We start from the raw sequence: 18,353 nt of genomic DNA on the forward strand, positions 1-18,353 counted from the left end.
GCTGACAGTGGAATGGCATGCCTGAGGCAGTGGAAACAGAAAGAAAAGAAACAGAAGAACTAGAAAAAACAGATCAAGAAATATGAAAGAATGGATAAAAATTAAGAGAAATATGGTATAATTACAAAAGCACATGTAGAAAAGAGTACTTTCAACAAGTGCCTTTTATACCTTATTCTAGTTAATGCTACTGCAAAGGTTACTATAGTTACTATAATCAACAATAAAAGAAACTAAATAAAGAAGGGAAAGGAGAGGAAATAAAAGACACAGACAGAAATTTGGGAAATACTGTTGATAAATTTAAGAACCTAAAGAAAACCATTTAAGAGAAAAAGGATAAAGATAAGAAGGTACCCATGCTGACACTCCAAGAACAATATACAAGCCCCGACTTCCTCTCCCCATAAGTATGCCACTGGCCTTGTAAAAATACAAATACTCCCATTTAATTTTAAAATCAGTATTTGACAAACTGTTAAGTATTAATGACAATCTGCTGCCCCCTGCTGGTCACTGAAATTCACCAAATGAAGCAAAGTCAAACTAAGGGTTAAAAGTTCATTTTTAGAGAAAACTATTTCTAATACAACTGAATAAATTTTTCTCCTTCATAAACATTTGTTTTTAAAAACTCCACATCCTCGGGCTTACCTGGTGGGGCTGTGGTTGAGAGTCCACCTGCCAATGCAGGGGACATGGGTTCGAGCCCTGGTCCAGGAAGATCCCACATGCCGCGGAGCAACTAAGCCCCTGCGCCACAGCTGCTGAGCCTGCGCTCTAGAGCCCGCGAGCCACAACTACTGAAGCCCATGCACCTAGAGCCCGTGCTCTGCAACGAGAAGCTACCGCAATGAGAAGCCCGCGCGCCACAACGAGAAGCCCGCGCGCAGCAATGAAGACCCAAAGCAACCATAAATAAAAATAAATTAAAAAATAAATAAATGTATTTTTAAATAAATAAAAACTCCAAATCCTGACACTTTTCCAGTAGGAAACACCTGTCCAAACTCCTTGAACTTGGGGAATTTAATTTAAAACCTCTCAGCTTGTTTTGAACTTAGGCTTTCAAATTTTTGTTTTTTACAATATAGCCAAAGCAAACTAATTTTTTTATTATGAAAAGATAACTTCAGCATTCAATTTGCAATGAGATTTTTCAATTAAATACGTAAGAGGAATTCTGAGTTGTAAAATAAGGTATTTTTATAATTGTAATAAAAGAATGAAGGTGAAGTTATTTTTCTGCCTGAGTTATTAATCAGCATAAAGTCACATTCTAACTTCACCCAGTTTCATGCTTGTCCTTTCACAGCCATTCAAAACAATTATTTAGAGAATAATAGCTATAATTTGAAAAAGTTTTTTAGTCAAAACTTTAATTATTTGCAGGATATCTTCTTGCCATTAAGAAGAGAATTAGAAACAAAAAGGAAGCTAGGAAGTATGTGTCTTGTTAATTTTTTTTCTAAATCATGCTGACCACAAAACTTCAAGATAGGCACTCTCACAGATGACGAGTGGGAGTGTAAATTGGAGCAAGCTTTCTGGAAACCACACAGCAGTAAGTAGGCAGAGCCCAAAAAACGAGCACACCCTTTCACTTCTAGGAATCATCCTAAGACAAAAATCAGAAGTGCCAAAATGTATTTAGGTACAAAGAGAAAGATAAATCAAACAACCTTAAAGTACAGCATTAGGGAAAATTAAATAAATCTTGAATATCCATATTCTAGATTAGTATGAAGACCCTTAAAATCATATTTAAAAAGCATTTTTAATGATAAGAAAGTGGTAAGACTATAATTTGGAAGATTAAAAAAATTCAACGTGGGCTTCCCTGGTGGCACAGTGGTTGAGAGTCCGCCTGCCGATGCAGGGGACACGGGTTCGTGCCCCGGTCCGGGAAGATCCCACATGCCACAGAGCAGCTGGGCCCGTGAGCCATGGCCGCTGAGCCTGTGCGTCTGGAGCCTGTGCTCCGCAACGGGAGAGGCCACAACAGTGAGAGGCCCGCGTACCGCGGGAAAAAAAAAAAAAAATTCAACGTAAGACAGTGTACAATATGATCAGATAAGTAAACACACAGATATGCAATACACGAAGAAAAAGAATAGAAGGAAATAAAATCTTAAGTGTTTATCACCAGATGGAGGGAGTTAGAAGATTTTTATCTTATACTTAATTTTCCAAGTTATCTACACTTGTGTACTTTAAAAGCAGTATGGCAAATGTATTCAAACGAAACACTCTGATATTTCTGCTGGAGAGAAAAAGAACCAACACAGTCATTTTTACTGCAAATAAAAGAAATGACAAACAGGTCCTCATTTTCAGAACAGCATTTCCTTTTCCTCCATTGGCTGTTTCCTTACCACACACATGATGTAGGACAGTATCGCACCGGAGGAGCCGATGAGCGCACCCACGATGGTCAGCAGACTGTTGTTGAGCAGGAAGCCCTCTGCACACAGGGCCCAGCCTGAATAGCTGTTCAGCACAGTGATGACCACGGGCATGTCAGCACCCCCAATGGCAGCCGTCAAAGTCACACCCTAGCAGAAAAACCAGAGTGGAACTCAAAATTCATGCAATGAAAAGAAACCTCTGACACTGAGCATCATGGCTCCTCATCATTCCGGTTTTCCAATTAATACATTTACATGTAAGTTCCACACCTGGTAATGACCGAGTGACCCCTGTCGGACCAACTCTCCTACAGATATAACAAGTGCAAACGCTGAACCACAACCCCTGTGCAAAAACAATCCCTAAATCCCTAAAAGGGAGTGATGAAGAGCAGGCAAAAACTGGAGAGGGGTCTACACTCGGAAAAAAGTAACAGCGCTGAGTAAATGTCACAGTGTTTATGACTTTAGCTGATGAGGAGGGTCCTGTTGGTGCCAAGTGAAGCAGCTAAAACTAAAATATAAGCCCAGTCTTACTAGCTTGAAAATCTGAGGATAGGGTTTAGGGTGACTAAGCAATTACTGTATGTCTAACTTTGTGCTAAGCACTGTAGATGATTTAAAAATTTTTAAACATAAACCTTGTCTATAAAGTATATACTAAGAGTATACTAGACAAACATGAAGTAATCAGTGAATGGCACAGAGCTATACACTGCTCTATACACTGCTATAAATAGAATGCTAAACTGTGACATACAGACACCTAAAGAATACTGTAGGTATCCATATACTAAAGCAGTAACTGGAGAGGAAGTGGGGGGCCAACCTATCCTGAAAGGTTTCACTGAACTCCCTCACTGAACACACAGGGTTTATTAAAAGCATTTCATTTCATATGATTATTTGGTTTGGTATCAGAGCTTCCAACAAATGTGAGAGCAACTAACGGGCAGGGACTCTCTGACACTTATTTTATAGGGCTTGTCACACAGCAGGCACCTAATGAACAGAAATGAAACCCCTGGCTTTTTAAATTCCCATTCACCAACACATTGATCCAGTGAAAAGACCCCAGAGCAAAAAAGATGTCACATGTGACAACTTTGACAGGAATTAGTAAGTGAAGAGAAAGAGTAATTTTCTCCTTACACTTTTCTATATTTTCCAGACTATCCACAGATGAATACATAACAGCACTTTAAAACATTTTTATTCCATCAGGGGTCTTGAAGAGATAGAAATAAGATTAGACTGTAACCTAACAAAATACTTAGTTCCTCGCTAAGAATGTGCCTTCCATCTCTGACCTCTTACCATGACAGCAGACAGAGCTGACACAGAGCCCAGACAGGTAATGCCAGTGGTGAAGCTGGGGTCCATCATGAATGGGATGATTCCACCCACGCTAGCAGCCAGCAGGCCAGCATTGAGTAGGTGCCTTCCAGGGAGCAGGAGAGGGGCGGATTTCAGGATACCTAGGGCCAAGCATGTGGGAATCAGAACCTAGAACGTGTCACAAGAAACTCCCTCACACGCACACACTCTTAAGTGTGTATCATTTAATCCTAAACCACCAAAATTTAACATTAGGATAAAAACATGCTACTTAAAATATCACTTTATATCACCAGCTACTGAAACATAAAAGTAAATTAGAGTTCTTACACATAAATATTAATGGAATTAGGAAAAGTAAGGCTTGACTTAATTGTCCTTTACTTTGATCACACAACAATTTCCTTACTCTTTGTCATGGAATCATGAAAAGTGATTTCTTTTTCCCCCCGTATGACCAATACAGAAGTTAAGTGTGGTTTTATTTATTGAAAATGTCAAAACAGAGTCCTAGAACATTAGCCTTTCTGATTTTATCAACTGAGCCCAAGGGAGAAGGGTCCTTGTTTGCTAGTTGGTTCTAAAGACAAAGCACGTACTAACATCTTACTTATGGTACATCTTCTCCTTTTCTTAGCCCCTTTTTGTTTCTTTTGTAAAAGTTGCCACTGCTGTTTTATTTATTTTTTGGTTTACCTTCCTTTTTGATTGTCTCCTCCCCAAGAATATAAGCTCCATAAAAAAATAAAATAGGGGCTTCCCTGGTGGCGCAGTGGTTGAGAGTCTGCCTGCCGATGCAGGGGACACGGGTTCATGCCCCGGTCCGGGAAGATCCCACATGCCACGGAGCAGCTGGGCCTGTGAGCCGTGGCCGCTGAGCCTACGCGTCCGGAGCCTGTGCTCCGCAACGGGAGAGGCCACAACAGTGAGAGGCCCACGTACCGCAAAAAAAAAATAAAAATAAAAAATAAATAAATAAAATAAAATAAAATAATAAAGACAAAGCGTGAGACAAGAATATCGTAGGCTTTAAGTTCTTTTGCGATTTTTAAGTTTCATGGAAGTTCCCCACTTAATTCTAATGACTTGATTACTGAGAGACAAGACCAGGTTTTTAAATCACAAACTAGTTTCTCTAGAGACTTGCTTTTCATGAAAACACTGAAAGCAGCTATTTCTATTTTCATGATTGGCTTTAGCAGTAGCAAAAGCTGCCAGGCTAGCCCCCTAAAATGTGCATTTGTTTTAAAAGTAAGTACTGTATACTAATCACACAAATTTATTCAATAAGCCTCTCTCTATTCTGGAAAATGTATGAATCATTTCCGTGAATGTTACACCAGCATCTCCAACCAAGGATTATAAAGACGCTATTTTGTTCATACATATTATCAAAGGTCAACTAGTCCCTCTATGTGAATTTCTGTGCATTAGTTTCCTTCACTAGCTGTCTGCAGACAACATGGCTTCAAAGCTTCGTGAGATCTGTAAGGATCAATAAAGGGAAGCCATGTTTATGGAGGAAAAAAAAACTTTCATAGTGTCATACAAATACTCTTCACCTAACAGGTTCTACTACTAAGCTATTTTCTGAAATTGAAATGGACCCCTAAACACCCTAAATAATAGATATTTACCTCTATGTTATACTGAATCACTTACCCTGCAATTTTCCATAGGCAACAAGAGACCCACTAAACGTGACACCACCGATGTAAGTACCGAGGTAGGCCACGGTCTTGGTAAGATTAGCTGCTGCATCCGTAGCGAAATGTGGATATTCTACAATGTACTCAGCTATGCACGTAAGCACAGCTGCCAAGCCCACTAAACTGTGGAAAGCAGCAACTAACTGAGGTAAATCAGAAATCTGGATGCGTTTCGCAATTGTCAGTCCTGTTGGAAAGTGAAAGTCAAAGAGAAATTAAAACTTGACAGACCTTTAAGAAACAACCCAATAAAGACCACACTTGAATATTACTCAGCCATAAAAAAAAGGAAATCTTGACATGGATGGACCTTGAGGGCATTATGCTAAGTGAAGTAAGTCAGACAGAGAAAGACAAATACCATAGGATCTCACTTTTATGTGGAATCTGAAACAAACAAACAAACAAACAAAAAACCAAGCTCATAGATACAGAGAACAGATTGGTGGTTGCCAGAGGCGGGAGGTGGGATGGGGGGTGGGCAAAATGGGTGAAGGGGGTCAGAAGGTACAAACTTCCAGTAATAAAATAAATAGTCCTGGAGATGGAATGTACAGCATGATGACTATAGTTAATAAAGCTGTATTGCATATTTGAAAGTTGCTAAGAGAGTAGATCTTAAAAGTTCTCATCACGGGCTTCCCTGGTGGCGCAGTGGTTGAGCGTCTGCCTGCCGATGCAGGGGACGCGGGTTCGTGCCCCGGTCCGGGAAGATCCCACATGCCACGGAGCGGCTGGGCCCGTGAGCCATGGCCGCTGAGCCTGCGCGTCCGGAGCCTGTGCTCCGCAACGGGAGAGGCCACAACAGTGAGAGGCCCGCGTACCGCAAAAAAAAAAAAAAAAAAAGTTCTCAGCACAAGAAAAAAAATTTTAACTATGTATGGTGATGCATGTTAACTAGACTTATTGTGGTGATCACTTTGCAATCTATATATATAAATATCAAATTATTATGTACATCTAAAACTAGTATAATATTATATGTCAATTATACCTCAGTTTAAAAAAAGGCCTCTTAAGGTTATTCATCATTGTCATTAATTAAGTATTTATCTGCTTCCTGGCAAAATATTCTCTTACAGGGACTATTCCGCAAGAACACTGGCTTAAATACCCTTTCAAATAGCAGGCTCTTTCAACACACCTCACCAACGCCCAACTCCAAAGAACCCAAACACACAGCATCAACGTTCCTTACAACCTTTGAACACTCTCCCGGACTAACGCTTCTTCAGATTACTTAAAGCTCCAACTAAACCCCTTAAAAACCCCCCACTGCATGAATAACCCAGGCTCTCTTCCCTATCAGCCAACATTTGCCCCTGAGCACACAAGGAACAGCTGGAATATGAAGAAGGTCTAGGTTTTCAGGTGAGTGGATGGGAGCCAAGTCCAAAGGTAATGAAATGCAAATATCTGAGTAGTAAACAACCAAATCAGGAGACTCTGAAGGAGTTGCCTGGCTACAGGTAGGGGGAATAGAAGGACTGGGGCTCACAACATTTGCAAAGGTCATGCCTAAAGGTTGTCCTGCCATGAACCTACAGCACAAGCATTTTGCTTCAAGTGCTTTTCCAGGGACTGTCAAGAAAGGATGCACAGCTTTCCCAGGTAAGTATAAAAGGAGATGTAAAGCTAATGCTGTGCTTGGTAAGTATTTAACCACCAGCCCCTCAGAATAAAAACGTGCATGTGTAAATACATACATGAGTTTTTACTCATAAAAATGTATGCGGCACACAATTTTTAAACAATAAAAATATATACAATACTCTTTACTGTAAGTTTCATATAACCAATTGACTCACAGAATGTTACCAAATTCTGGTATATGTAGCCAACCTAGTGTTTGCAACTGATGAATGAGTGTGGTTCTCACATGAATGTTGGTTGAGATTTTTGTTTACTCTAACAAGTAAGACGAGAGTGAAACAACGAGATGTATATAAGAACTTCACTCACTGTCAACCATGTGAGTGGCAATTTTGCTGAATCTGATAATAGTTTCCAAGTACTGGAAGAATATTTGCTCAATTTTTTTGTGCAATTCACAATGTAATAACAAAACACACTTTTAAGTTTAAGCTTGCATTATTAATATTTTCTCCATCACCTTACTAGGTATGGACAATGAACAAAACAATAAATGAAACACAGATTCATAGAATTTGTTGATTTCCATGGTGTAAATACAACTGCCATGGCTGCTCTCACGCTACCAACATGATGTCATTAAATATGGGTTCAGGAAGAGATGTACAGAAGCCCCATCATTACATAGTATTTCTACCACACAGACACAAGACACATGGATAATCTCAAAAGCAGAGATAATAAAAGCTAGTGAATTCATTAGAAAGTCATGAGTGTTTAGGATTATTACCTTTGTTTCTAGTTTATTTATTTTTAAGTTTATATAATTTAATTTTTGATAATAGCTGTGTTTAATAACCAGCTCGAAAGATTCTTGAAAATTTACCAACCAACCCCAGCACACCACTGAATAAGACGAAAAGAGTGTTTTTTCTGCTGGCACGTGTTTTTCACGTTTTTAACAGGTCTCTGAAGCAGAATCTTCTGCTGTTATTTATACCCAGCAGAATAAAAGATGAGCCTATAGATAGTACACATATAAGTATTCCAATTCCCTGTTCAATTATCAGCTAACTGGACAGAGTCAATAAAGGAAAACAAGAACTGAGCACAAGGCATTTCTCAGCCCACTCTTTTGACACAGATGATATTACTCAGTGTTTTAAAATGTTTACTTCTGAATGAGAATTACACCAACTGTGATGACTTTTTGCCAAAAGAATATTTACTGAAGCAACTTCCATTACGGCAATTTAATTCCTTCATCAATATGGGCCTCAAACAGAAATACGTATATTCAGAAACTGAAGTGCAATTAAAAAGTTCTTACTCCTAAAAAAGTATTCTTAAATCTCTGAGCCTAACTGCCATCAGGTGTTCAAAGGGCATGGACTTACATAAAGGCAGAAACCCACAAGTGCTTACCAATGGTACCGCCCAAAGCCATTGCTCCAGACATCTGAGCTAACAGTTCTGGGCACGGTTTTAGGCCTCCAAGGGTGGCTGCCAGGCCTCCAGCCACCCCAATCATGCCCAATGCATTGCCAAGACGCGCAGTTCCCTGGGTGGAAAGCCCGGCCAGGGCACCAACACAGCACAGGCCAGAGCCCAGGTACACAATCTTTTCAAAGGAAAGGGAAGAGAAAGAGAGAGATTATCAAAACCTTCAGTCTACTAGCTTAAGGAGAACTCCTCTTGAGGAAACATGATTCTCTAAGGACAATTTTAAATTCAGACAATTGAAGGACCAATAGAGCTCTTTTTTTAAATATTTCAATATATTTTCCTATCCATTAAGGATATTACCATATTAAATACTTTAAATTGTACTTGCAATTATACCATTTATGTACATTGGCTTCTTCTGGACTTGACAGCATACAAATGCATATAAAAGTACCTAAATTTAAATGGAGTTATTATGGGATCTAGACCTGACCTAATGCTATAAGTGAGCCATCCCCTGAGGTTGTAAGTGCCAGAGACCATGCTGTATACTTTACTTATGCTGTAACTCAGTCTCATAAGAGTCGCAGGAGGAAAGAATCATCATCCTCATTTTATAAAAGAGAAAACCAGTGCTTAAAGAGGCCACATAATTTTTCTAAGGGCAAACGATCAGTAAATAGCAAATCTGGGATGCAGACATACGTCTCCCTGACTCACTGTTCTAACTCTTCTCAAAAAAGATTGTGTTCATTCAACAAACAGTACATGTTAGAAACAGCAGAAACCAAAGGAGACCTGATTTTTCAGCTGTCAGAGAGGCTGAAATAGTCATTGAAAAGAAAGGTATGACTGAGTTTGGAACAAAGTTGAGTCTCTATTATAAATTATATTTAGACATGGAACTTTCAAAGTTCAACTTGATTATTTCTGTTTCTCTACACAGCATGCATTTTTAAATTAGCTTTTTTAAATGCACTGGCATAACATCTCCTGGATCCACAGGGGAAGAAAGTAAGTAGGAAAAGGACTAATGATATCTAATAATAAAAATTTTTTACTGATTATTTCATTGTATCCCTACAACAATCCAGCCAGATACATAAAAAGGGTACTAATAAACTTCTTGCCTCTTTTTACATGTGGAAAAACTTAGGGACAAACAGGTAAACCCATCCTTGCAGACTTGGCAGGCAAATCTGTCTCTAGAATCCAAGGTCCTGATTCTTAGAGGATGAGAATGCTCTATTTGACCAAGATGTTTCAAAAGTTATTGTCGTATTTGCTTGATAGAATTTGAATTTTGGTAATGATAATGTTAGGTCTACTTGGGATGAAGACACAGTACAAAAGTAAAAGCTTTCAAAAGAGACTCTTACTTGTTCAATGTTATAACCACTGGAGAGGGCAGCTAAGTATCCTCCAACAAAGGTACCGGCAGGGAGCAGATACAGGTAATTGTGTTCTGGGGGGTCGGTGGGACGTTTGAACATGTCCAGCATTCTCTGAGTCACCAGAAAGCCACCTTATCAAAGTAAATATAAAACAGAAAGAGGTATCTCATTGAGCAACGTAATTTTTAAAGGGCTACAAGTTTTCTATCTTAAGCACATCTTTATCATCTAGGAATAAATATCATTTTAAGTAACATTTCAGAACCTCGAAATTAGAAGTTATTCTATTATTCAAGCCAGTTACATTGAAGGGAGGAACCCTTAATACATTTAGGAAGAAAATTTGCTCTCAGAGTATAAAACCAACCATTTCTGCATGACTAACAATAAACAGCCATTCAAACAGCTCGGGAATGCAGAAGATCAAAGGCCAGGGTTTTTCTTCTAATAGGTTATTCTGTTTGTTAAACCCTATAATAAGTGATAAAAGAAAAAATACCGTATCAGCTGGCACCAGGTCTGTTTGGACACGTTAAAGAATTTATAGCTACAAAATATCATCGAATGAGTTTCATACACAAGTGATGTGCTAGGCTTTCAGTTTTCAGGAACATAGGCCAGGATAAGGCAAAAGGCTAAAGTTTTATCTAAAATTATACCCATTTAAAGATGTTATGGTGATAGCTCTAAGTCAGCTTAATTCAAAACTATGCATTAAATAACTTTCCAGTTAACCTGTAGGCATTGTAGTTAACCTTTGGGGCATTCAGGGGGAGGGGTGTTCTCTTATCAAATAGTTTTTAAAACTTACCAATGGGCAAAATAACTAATTTTCCTTCACACAGAGCATTTATCATCTGAGTGAAACATTTTTTAAAGGCATGATTAAATTCTTAAAAATCAGAATGTTTGTTTTATATTGATTTATATTTGCTTCTCGTGTCTCCACTAAAAATCGCACTCTGGGTTCCTTCACTGTCCTCATACCTGCAATGTTGACTGAGGATATAAATGTAGCAAGAGCAGCAAGGCCCTGAGAAGTTGTGGAAGGATACAAATGTCCTCCCATCAGCACCAACCCACCAACTGCGGTCAACCCTGGGAAGAAAGCATGGATATATTAAACAGTAGCTAATAGTCATGCTGCCAAATCAAATGTCATCGCTGAAAGACCTCACAAGCACATGCATCATAAAGGAGAAAGTTCTCACACACATTCTCACTGAAGTACTTTTGTGGGCAAAAAGTTACCAAAACATTTTCTCCTTTTGCATAAGAATTTTAACCTTTACTTTCTAGCTCTGTTCCCCTGATAAAGATATAAATCAATAATGTTACTAGACAACATTGTTCATGGTGCAAAGGGACCTCTGGTGGTTACACAACTGGAAAATACTATGCATGAACAATAAATATATGATGGTGAAAGCCCATAGCTTTGGGCTTTCCTGAGCATAGTACTTCTTGGAATTGGACCTGTTCCCGGTGGAGATCCTGAAAGCCATGCCTGTGCAAGAGATGCCCACTGGGGCCATGGTTTCCAAGCCACAGCAGCTCCCACATCTGTCCACATAGCTGTGTGGACCCTGCATGGACCATGCTGCTACTGTGAAACAGTTTCCAAATTTTATCAGAGGAATCCCTTCTTTAAAGGAAATCATAACTGAAAGAAGGAACAGTAGCTCTGCACTGCTTGCAACAGGAGCAGCCCAAAGGTATGACACACTCCATCGGCCTCTCACTTCCAACCCCACCTCTGCACCCTCTGGGAGCCCGAGTCACCACAACCACCAAGATGCCAAGCCCTACAATTTGGAAAACACAGACTTTATAAACCTCACGGAAAGCACTCCTAGAGTTGAATAAGCCCTTGAAAACCTAAATTGAGGGAAAACAAGAGGCGAACAAACCTGAGATTGCATTAGTCACAGACATCAGTGGTGAGTGGAGAGCGGGGGTCACTCCCCAGACAGTGTGGTAGCCCACAATGCCAGCCAAGCCAAAAGTGGTCACCATCTGGGAAAAGGCTAAATTGGGAGCCGCAATGCCCAAACCCAGTATCCCAGTGAGACCTAGAGAAAGAGAGGAAAGCGTGTGAGTTCACATCCAATTATCTCGGGAGGATTAAAAGCACACACACACCCACACACAAACAAACATGTGGGACAGTCAATGCTTTAAAATTCCACACCCTTGCCAATAATGAGATTTTTTGAGATGTTCCATGACTGGGAAGAGGGGTGGTGAAAGGGAGTTAAAGGTATTGCGAACAAAATTCAACTTCCTGACCACCACTCCCCAAAATAAAATAAATTTTAAACATCTAGTAAAATTTATGAGTCACCTTAATAACAATTTGCACATTTTCCTCTGTATAACTTGTCCTCTTCCCCATTTTAACTTTCACTGACAGTGCCACATGTGTTTATACAAGTGTTTTTATTCCAGAATTATAGGCCTATAAAGGATCTACCAAAGCATTTTCTACTTGGGCAACACACAACCTTTATAAGACAGACTTCTGTGAGGCCAAGTTCATGTCACTCTCAGATTTGGCTGAGGAAGAAGGATTTTAAGAGAGTAGGAAGGATTTCATTCACTCCAGCACCTCCCCAAAACATATGGCTTCCACCCACCCGGGACAGAAGTTTTGCAATTGCTCCTGAATCTGGACTGGACTGCTGGCCAGGGTAGTCAGCTCCAGCCCCAACACTAAGTCAGCAAACAGGATTTTACAAAGAAAAGGAAAAAAAAAAAAAAAATACGAATTAAATTAAGAATGTGCAGAATACAAACAGTCAGCTCTCAACATACATCTTTAATTATCGCCTTTCCTAATAGCAAACATGTGGATGGCTGTTCTGCAACAGAGGAAAGGGTTACCTAGTGGTCAGTGAAAACCAACTGATAATGGGTGACCAGAAAGCTGGAATTTAACTTTTTTGAATAAGGTACTTTTATCCCTTGATATAAACTATTTCTTTATAAGTGGCATAGCTGGAACATTAGCAATTGACATTCATTTTACTTTACATCAGTCAATAAGACTGTAGTTTTAAATTTTTTTAAAATTTTTTTCACTGCCCCACACAGCATGTGAGATCTTAGTTCCCCAACCAGGGACTGAACCAGTGCCCCCCGGAGTGGAAGCACGCAGTCTTAACCACTGGACCACCAGGGAAGTCTCTGTAGTTTTATTTTCCTACCCACATACAAGATTTCCAGTGTTCCAATGGATGGCCTGTTAACCATCTGGAGGGAGAGTTAGACAGAATATTGTTTTGTGTTTCAGTTAAACATCAGAGAAGGGCTGTACAGGGTTATATTTAAGGACATGTTTTCTTAAGCCAGACTGCCTGGTTCAAATCCTGGCTCTACGGCTTGTCAGCTGTGTGATCTCAGGCAAGTTACTTAACCTCTCTGTGCTCCAGTACCCTCATCTGTAAAATTATTAACCCTCTCTGTCGTCATCTGGAAAAAGAAAATAATAATATGCCCACTTTACTGAGTACCTATAAGGAATAAACGAGCTAAGGCACGTGAAGTGTTTTAGCACAATGCCTAGCACTCATTAAATGCCCACATTAGTTCAGAAGCACTAAATTACCATAACCTGCAGTCAATTGTGTTGGGCATCTAAGATAGAAATCCCACATCTGAAGGTGTTCTTTTCTTTTGTTTTTTAATAAACTTATTTATTTTATTTATTTATTTTTGGCTGCATTGTGTCTTCGTTGCTGCGTGAGGGCTTTCTCTAGTTGCGGTGAACAGGGCCTACTCTTTGTTGCGGTCCGTGGGCTTCTCATTGCAGTGGCTTCTCTTGTTGCGGAGCACAGGCTCTAGGCACGTGGGCTTCAGTAGTTGTGCTACATGGGCTCAGTAGTTGCGGCTTGTAGGCTCTAGAGAGCTGGCTCAGTAGTTGTAGTGCATGGGTTTAGCTGCTCCGCAGCATGTGGGATCTTCCGGGACACGGATCGAACCTGTGTCCCCTGCAGTGGCAGGCGGATTCTTAACCACCGCGCCACCAGGGAAGTCCCAGGTTTTCTTATTAACTATTTAATAAACTAAAGTCTTTTCTATAATACATTCAGTAATGTCAAATGTGCTACATTTAGTTTGTGTAACAGAGGAAAAAGAAAAGAAAAACAGAGAAAAAAGAAAAGGGAAAAAAAGCAAATTACATTCTTTGAAGAATGCTAGTCAAATAGATTCCTAACAAATACACAAGAAAAACGCTTGGTTTTATTATAAAGGAGGAAGTTTTAGGGTACAGAAAATAAATATAAGGCCATCCTTTTATTCACTGGAATATGCCAATGTCATATCTATTAAAATGCAATAAACCTTGACTCAATAAACATAAGAGAAACCTAGAAAAATAAATCATCATTCATGCCTCACTACATTTCCTTATGAATTGTAAAGAGAAATGGAAATTTACAACCCTGCTGACAATACTCTCCATGCACAAAACAGTAACATGGTTTCTTTTTTTTTAACAAGTAAGAGCAAATAGGGACACTGCTCCATCTATTCACAATGTTCGCAACTAAAGGCTTTTTCAGTCATTTTGCTGAGACTTGCTCTTTATTCAAGGAGAGTTACATATTTAGCTTTAAAACATCTGGACTCACATGGGAATTTGGAGAATGCTGAGGCTACAAGAATTCTGTGTGCTTTGTACTGGTCCTTATTCTTTATAGTTGGCTTTTGTTTTGTTTTTATTTTGGCTCTAAGCAAATCTAAACATTTTTACTTCATTCTATGAGACAGAAACCAATTTAAAATCAAATATCCATATTTCAGACTCTAACAGTTCATAGCCAGAATGAATATTTATCATTATTTTATGATAATTCTTTACTGCCTTCATGAAGGTGAATTAGAAAACAAAGAATCTATGTTAAATTGTAAAGAAAGAGATAAAAATTTTTAAATTGAATTTTTTTTTTTACTAGGTGAATAACTTACTGTTTATTCTTCAATGCAAATATTTGGTTCCCCAGTCTTACCCAGAGGTGCAGATAATCACAAGTGATGTTTTATAAACCACAAAAAATAAACCAATAACCACATTTACATGCACTTAACACCAACACAATCTGTCATACATCGATACTCATTATATTTGATATATATAAAAATATTAACTATATTTTATATGTTTTCTATAAAAGTATTAACAGCCTATGTATTATCTCACACTCATTCAATCCAGCATTTATCCCAGTGCCTGCATCTCTGAGGGTACACAATGCAGTCTCCACGTCCACAGAGGTGGGACAGATGACATGTATGTGAAAATTGCTTCTAACAGGCCCAAGTCCTGATGGAATCCAACAAAGGACAACAGCATTTCATTTACTAATTTTGACAATTAATACATAACTCACAAAATTCAAAGAATTTGGACTAAATCTTCATAGATGGGACCCTCACCTGCTGCATATACAGAAGCTGATGTCATCGTCTTCCTGAAGGGCGTGACAGTAGCTGCTTTTTCGGCCTCCAGCTCAGCCACTGTCCTCTGTTTTACTGGGGCACCTTGAGGAATATTTTTCGGTGTGGGAGCAGGGAAGATCACTTCGCCATCCTAACAGAAATCAGAAAAATAGCACTTTTTAATCCAGCATTCAGTCAATCCAGTGTTGGGGAAAAACTCTTCTTTGAAAAGTAATTTTAAATAAATATAGAAATTCATGTAATTTATAATATCACTTTATATAAATATATATCACACATGTATATAAATAATGTCTGTGTCATGCATACACACATAGATGTACAATTAGTACGTGTACAGAACATATAAGGAAGAATACAGAACAAACTTAAAAGCAGATAGGTGGGGGAGGGGGAATATTTAATTTTTACTTTATTCAATTCTGGGTTTTTTGTCTGTTTTTTTGTTTCTGTTTATCAAAAGCAATGCATATTTTAGGTGAGTCACACATGTATATAAATCTTGCAATATTTTTCTTTAAACTGTTCTACATTTTTAAACAATTTTTATTGGCATAAACCCAACACATCGATACTTTATTAGAATATATCCCAATTCCAAAATAGGATCGTTCTGTAAACAAAAATCCTAAAACAAATATATAATGAAAACACAGGAGAAACAGATCTCTTCACTTACCTTCATCACTACAGTTCCTCTAATGACGTGACCCATTGTACCAAAGTCAAAGTCATCTTTCACTTCAAAATAAAAATTGTCTTTGTCAGAGCTGATGGCCTTCAGGAGCTTGGTGATGTTGTTGGAATACAGGGTGCTGGCCTGAGTGGCCATTCGGCTGGGAAGGTCTGTGTAGCCTATGTGAGTAATCCCCTAAACAAACAAAAATACAGTCAGAAAGATTTGTTACTAAATGCCCATATTCTTTCTAGGACAGTTCTCAGTCAAGGCTAAGTTCTGAAATTACAAATCTTTATAAATATACACACACACTCACAAATACATATTTCAAAAGGAGCTTTAGGGCTTCCCTGGTGGCGCAGTGGCTGAGAGTCCGCCTGCCGATGCAGGGGACACGGGTTCGTGCCCCGGTCCGGGAAGATCCCACATGCCGCGGAGCGGCTGGGCCCGTTAGCTATGGCTGCTGAGCCTGCACGTCCGGAGCCTGTGCTCCACAATGGGAGAGGCCACAACAGTGAGAGGCCCGCGTACCACAAAAAAAAAAAGGAGCTTTAAATGTGACTGTTTTTAAGTTTAGAAAATTTCAGGCCTCAGTTTCTCTAAATATTTAAAGCAATAAACACCCTTTCACAAATCAATAAAGATATAGGAACAGGTTCATAGATAGAGGAAGCTTTGTGCTGTACCTTATGAACATAAAGTTCTCCTGGCTTGGTGGTTTCAAAGTTTCCACCAGCCTCAGCAGCTAAATCCACAACAACTGAACCTTCCTTCATGGACTCGATCATTTCTTTACTAAACAAAACGGGAGCTTTTTTACCTAATAAAACCAAAGAAAAGAGTACAAATTACATGGTAATTTCTTAAAACTTTATATTCTAATTATTACAGTAGTCTCTGGGTACCCAGGAATTTAACATCTGAATATATAACTCTTTCAAAGAGACCCCCTAAAGTTCATAACACAGGTGAGACTGGTCAGTCTCCTAAGGAAGAAATAGAATGAGTGTGAGTTGCAAAGCCAGTGGGTGGGAGGGAGCCGCTTAGCCAGAGAGCAAGCCTTGTCATTTTCAAGGATTTTCAAGGATTTTTCAAGCTCACATAAATTAATATGTTCAACAGGGGTCCACACTGTGGGTATAATACCTCGTTCAAGTTTCATAAAACAGTGTAAATATCTGAGCCAAAAGAGAAAGGAAATAAACTTGCGAGACTGGCCACAGGAAAGCAGAGAATTAATAGCCTAATGATCTTTTTTTTTCTTTTTTCGAAAGTTTTCAACTCTGTGTCTACAGAATCTTAGTAAAAGCACTGTCAGTTTTATAAATGGAAATCAACTCAAAGTAAAATTTGCATGATAATAATCTGCTTTTCAATCTACTTGACTGGAATATATGCGATTCAAAAAAGAAAAATAACCTTTTTTTTGTAGCACGTGTGAAAAACAAAGTTGTAAAGATACGTGTGGATGTACCTCCTTTCTCAATGCGAACCTTATACTTCCAAGATCAAGCCCAACTCCTAAGCCTCCTATTACCCAAGGCCTTTCTCCCCGGGCTGAAGCACTCCTCTTAGCATTTCTCCTCACTACTGCCCCACTGGACCTTCTGCTCCAGCCACAATGGTTTGTTAGAGAAGCTCTGGTTCTCTCTTCTGAGTCTCCATGAAAAAGAGCAAGAATGAGGAGATCTTTTCCCAAAGACAACATACCCTTTGGTCCTGGTAGTTTCGCCACTTCTCAAAATTCTCTGGAACTACGTATTCCTTTCCTCTACCCTCCCGCACTGTAGTCCACTAAAGGTATCTTGAATACTTAAACATTACTCGAGCATGAGAATTTGGGGATGCAAACAACAGCATCTGAGGACTCGTCCCAAACTAAAGGTCATGCTGACCAGCACTGCAGTGATGTAAAGCTCTGGATGACGTGGCTGCATCTACATAAAGCGGCGAGTTTAAAGGGCTAACCTGTACTTTGCAGGTATTTACTGTCGTCACCACCCACCCCCAGCCCTTGTCCAGAGCCCCTCCGTTATTAACCAGACTCCCGTTTGCCACAGCCTTTCCTCCCACCTTACTTGTACCCTCCAGTCTTAGGTCGACGTGCCTTAAGCTACTCTTCTGGCTAGAACCAAGTTGGACCCAGGCGCAACCCCTTTGAATTCTAACCACACCAACTTTACGACCATCGACCTCACAAATTGGATTTGGCATCTAACTAATTTCTCCCGCCCTAGACATTCTGGATTCCTTCTTCCTTCTGAGATATCTATAGCTACAGATCAGACCCTGCATCTGTAATGCTGCCCACTTTATAAGACGT

At 39.3% G+C, this 18,353-nt stretch overlaps 1 protein-coding gene across 4 annotated transcripts in view; it reads right to left on the reverse strand.

Annotated features, from left to right (window-relative positions):
- NNT (nicotinamide nucleotide transhydrogenase) overlaps positions 1-18,353 on the reverse strand; it is a 93,333-nt gene that overhangs the window by 31,444 nt on the left and 43,536 nt on the right. For all 4 annotated transcript variants that reach the window (XM_060009516.1, XM_060009517.1, XM_060009518.1 and 1 more), the window contains 10 exons: positions 16,717-16,850; positions 16,031-16,222; positions 15,328-15,481; positions 11,799-11,960; positions 10,876-10,986; positions 9,874-10,019; positions 8,474-8,669; positions 5,409-5,642; positions 3,726-3,886; positions 2,376-2,555 (listed from right to left, as the gene is read on the reverse strand). In XM_060009516.1, the coding sequence (XP_059865499.1) occupies positions 2,376-2,555; positions 3,726-3,886; positions 5,409-5,642; positions 8,474-8,669; positions 9,874-10,019; positions 10,876-10,986; positions 11,799-11,960; positions 15,328-15,481; positions 16,031-16,222; positions 16,717-16,850 (1,670 nt within the window). The remainder of the gene's footprint in view (positions 1-2,375; positions 2,556-3,725; positions 3,887-5,408; positions 5,643-8,473; positions 8,670-9,873; positions 10,020-10,875; positions 10,987-11,798; positions 11,961-15,327; positions 15,482-16,030; positions 16,223-16,716; positions 16,851-18,353) is intronic.

Source organism: Delphinus delphis, chromosome 3, assembly GCF_949987515.2.
Source record: "Delphinus delphis chromosome 3, mDelDel1.2, whole genome shotgun sequence".
Taxonomy (NCBI): Eukaryota; Metazoa; Chordata; class Mammalia; order Artiodactyla; family Delphinidae; genus Delphinus; species Delphinus delphis.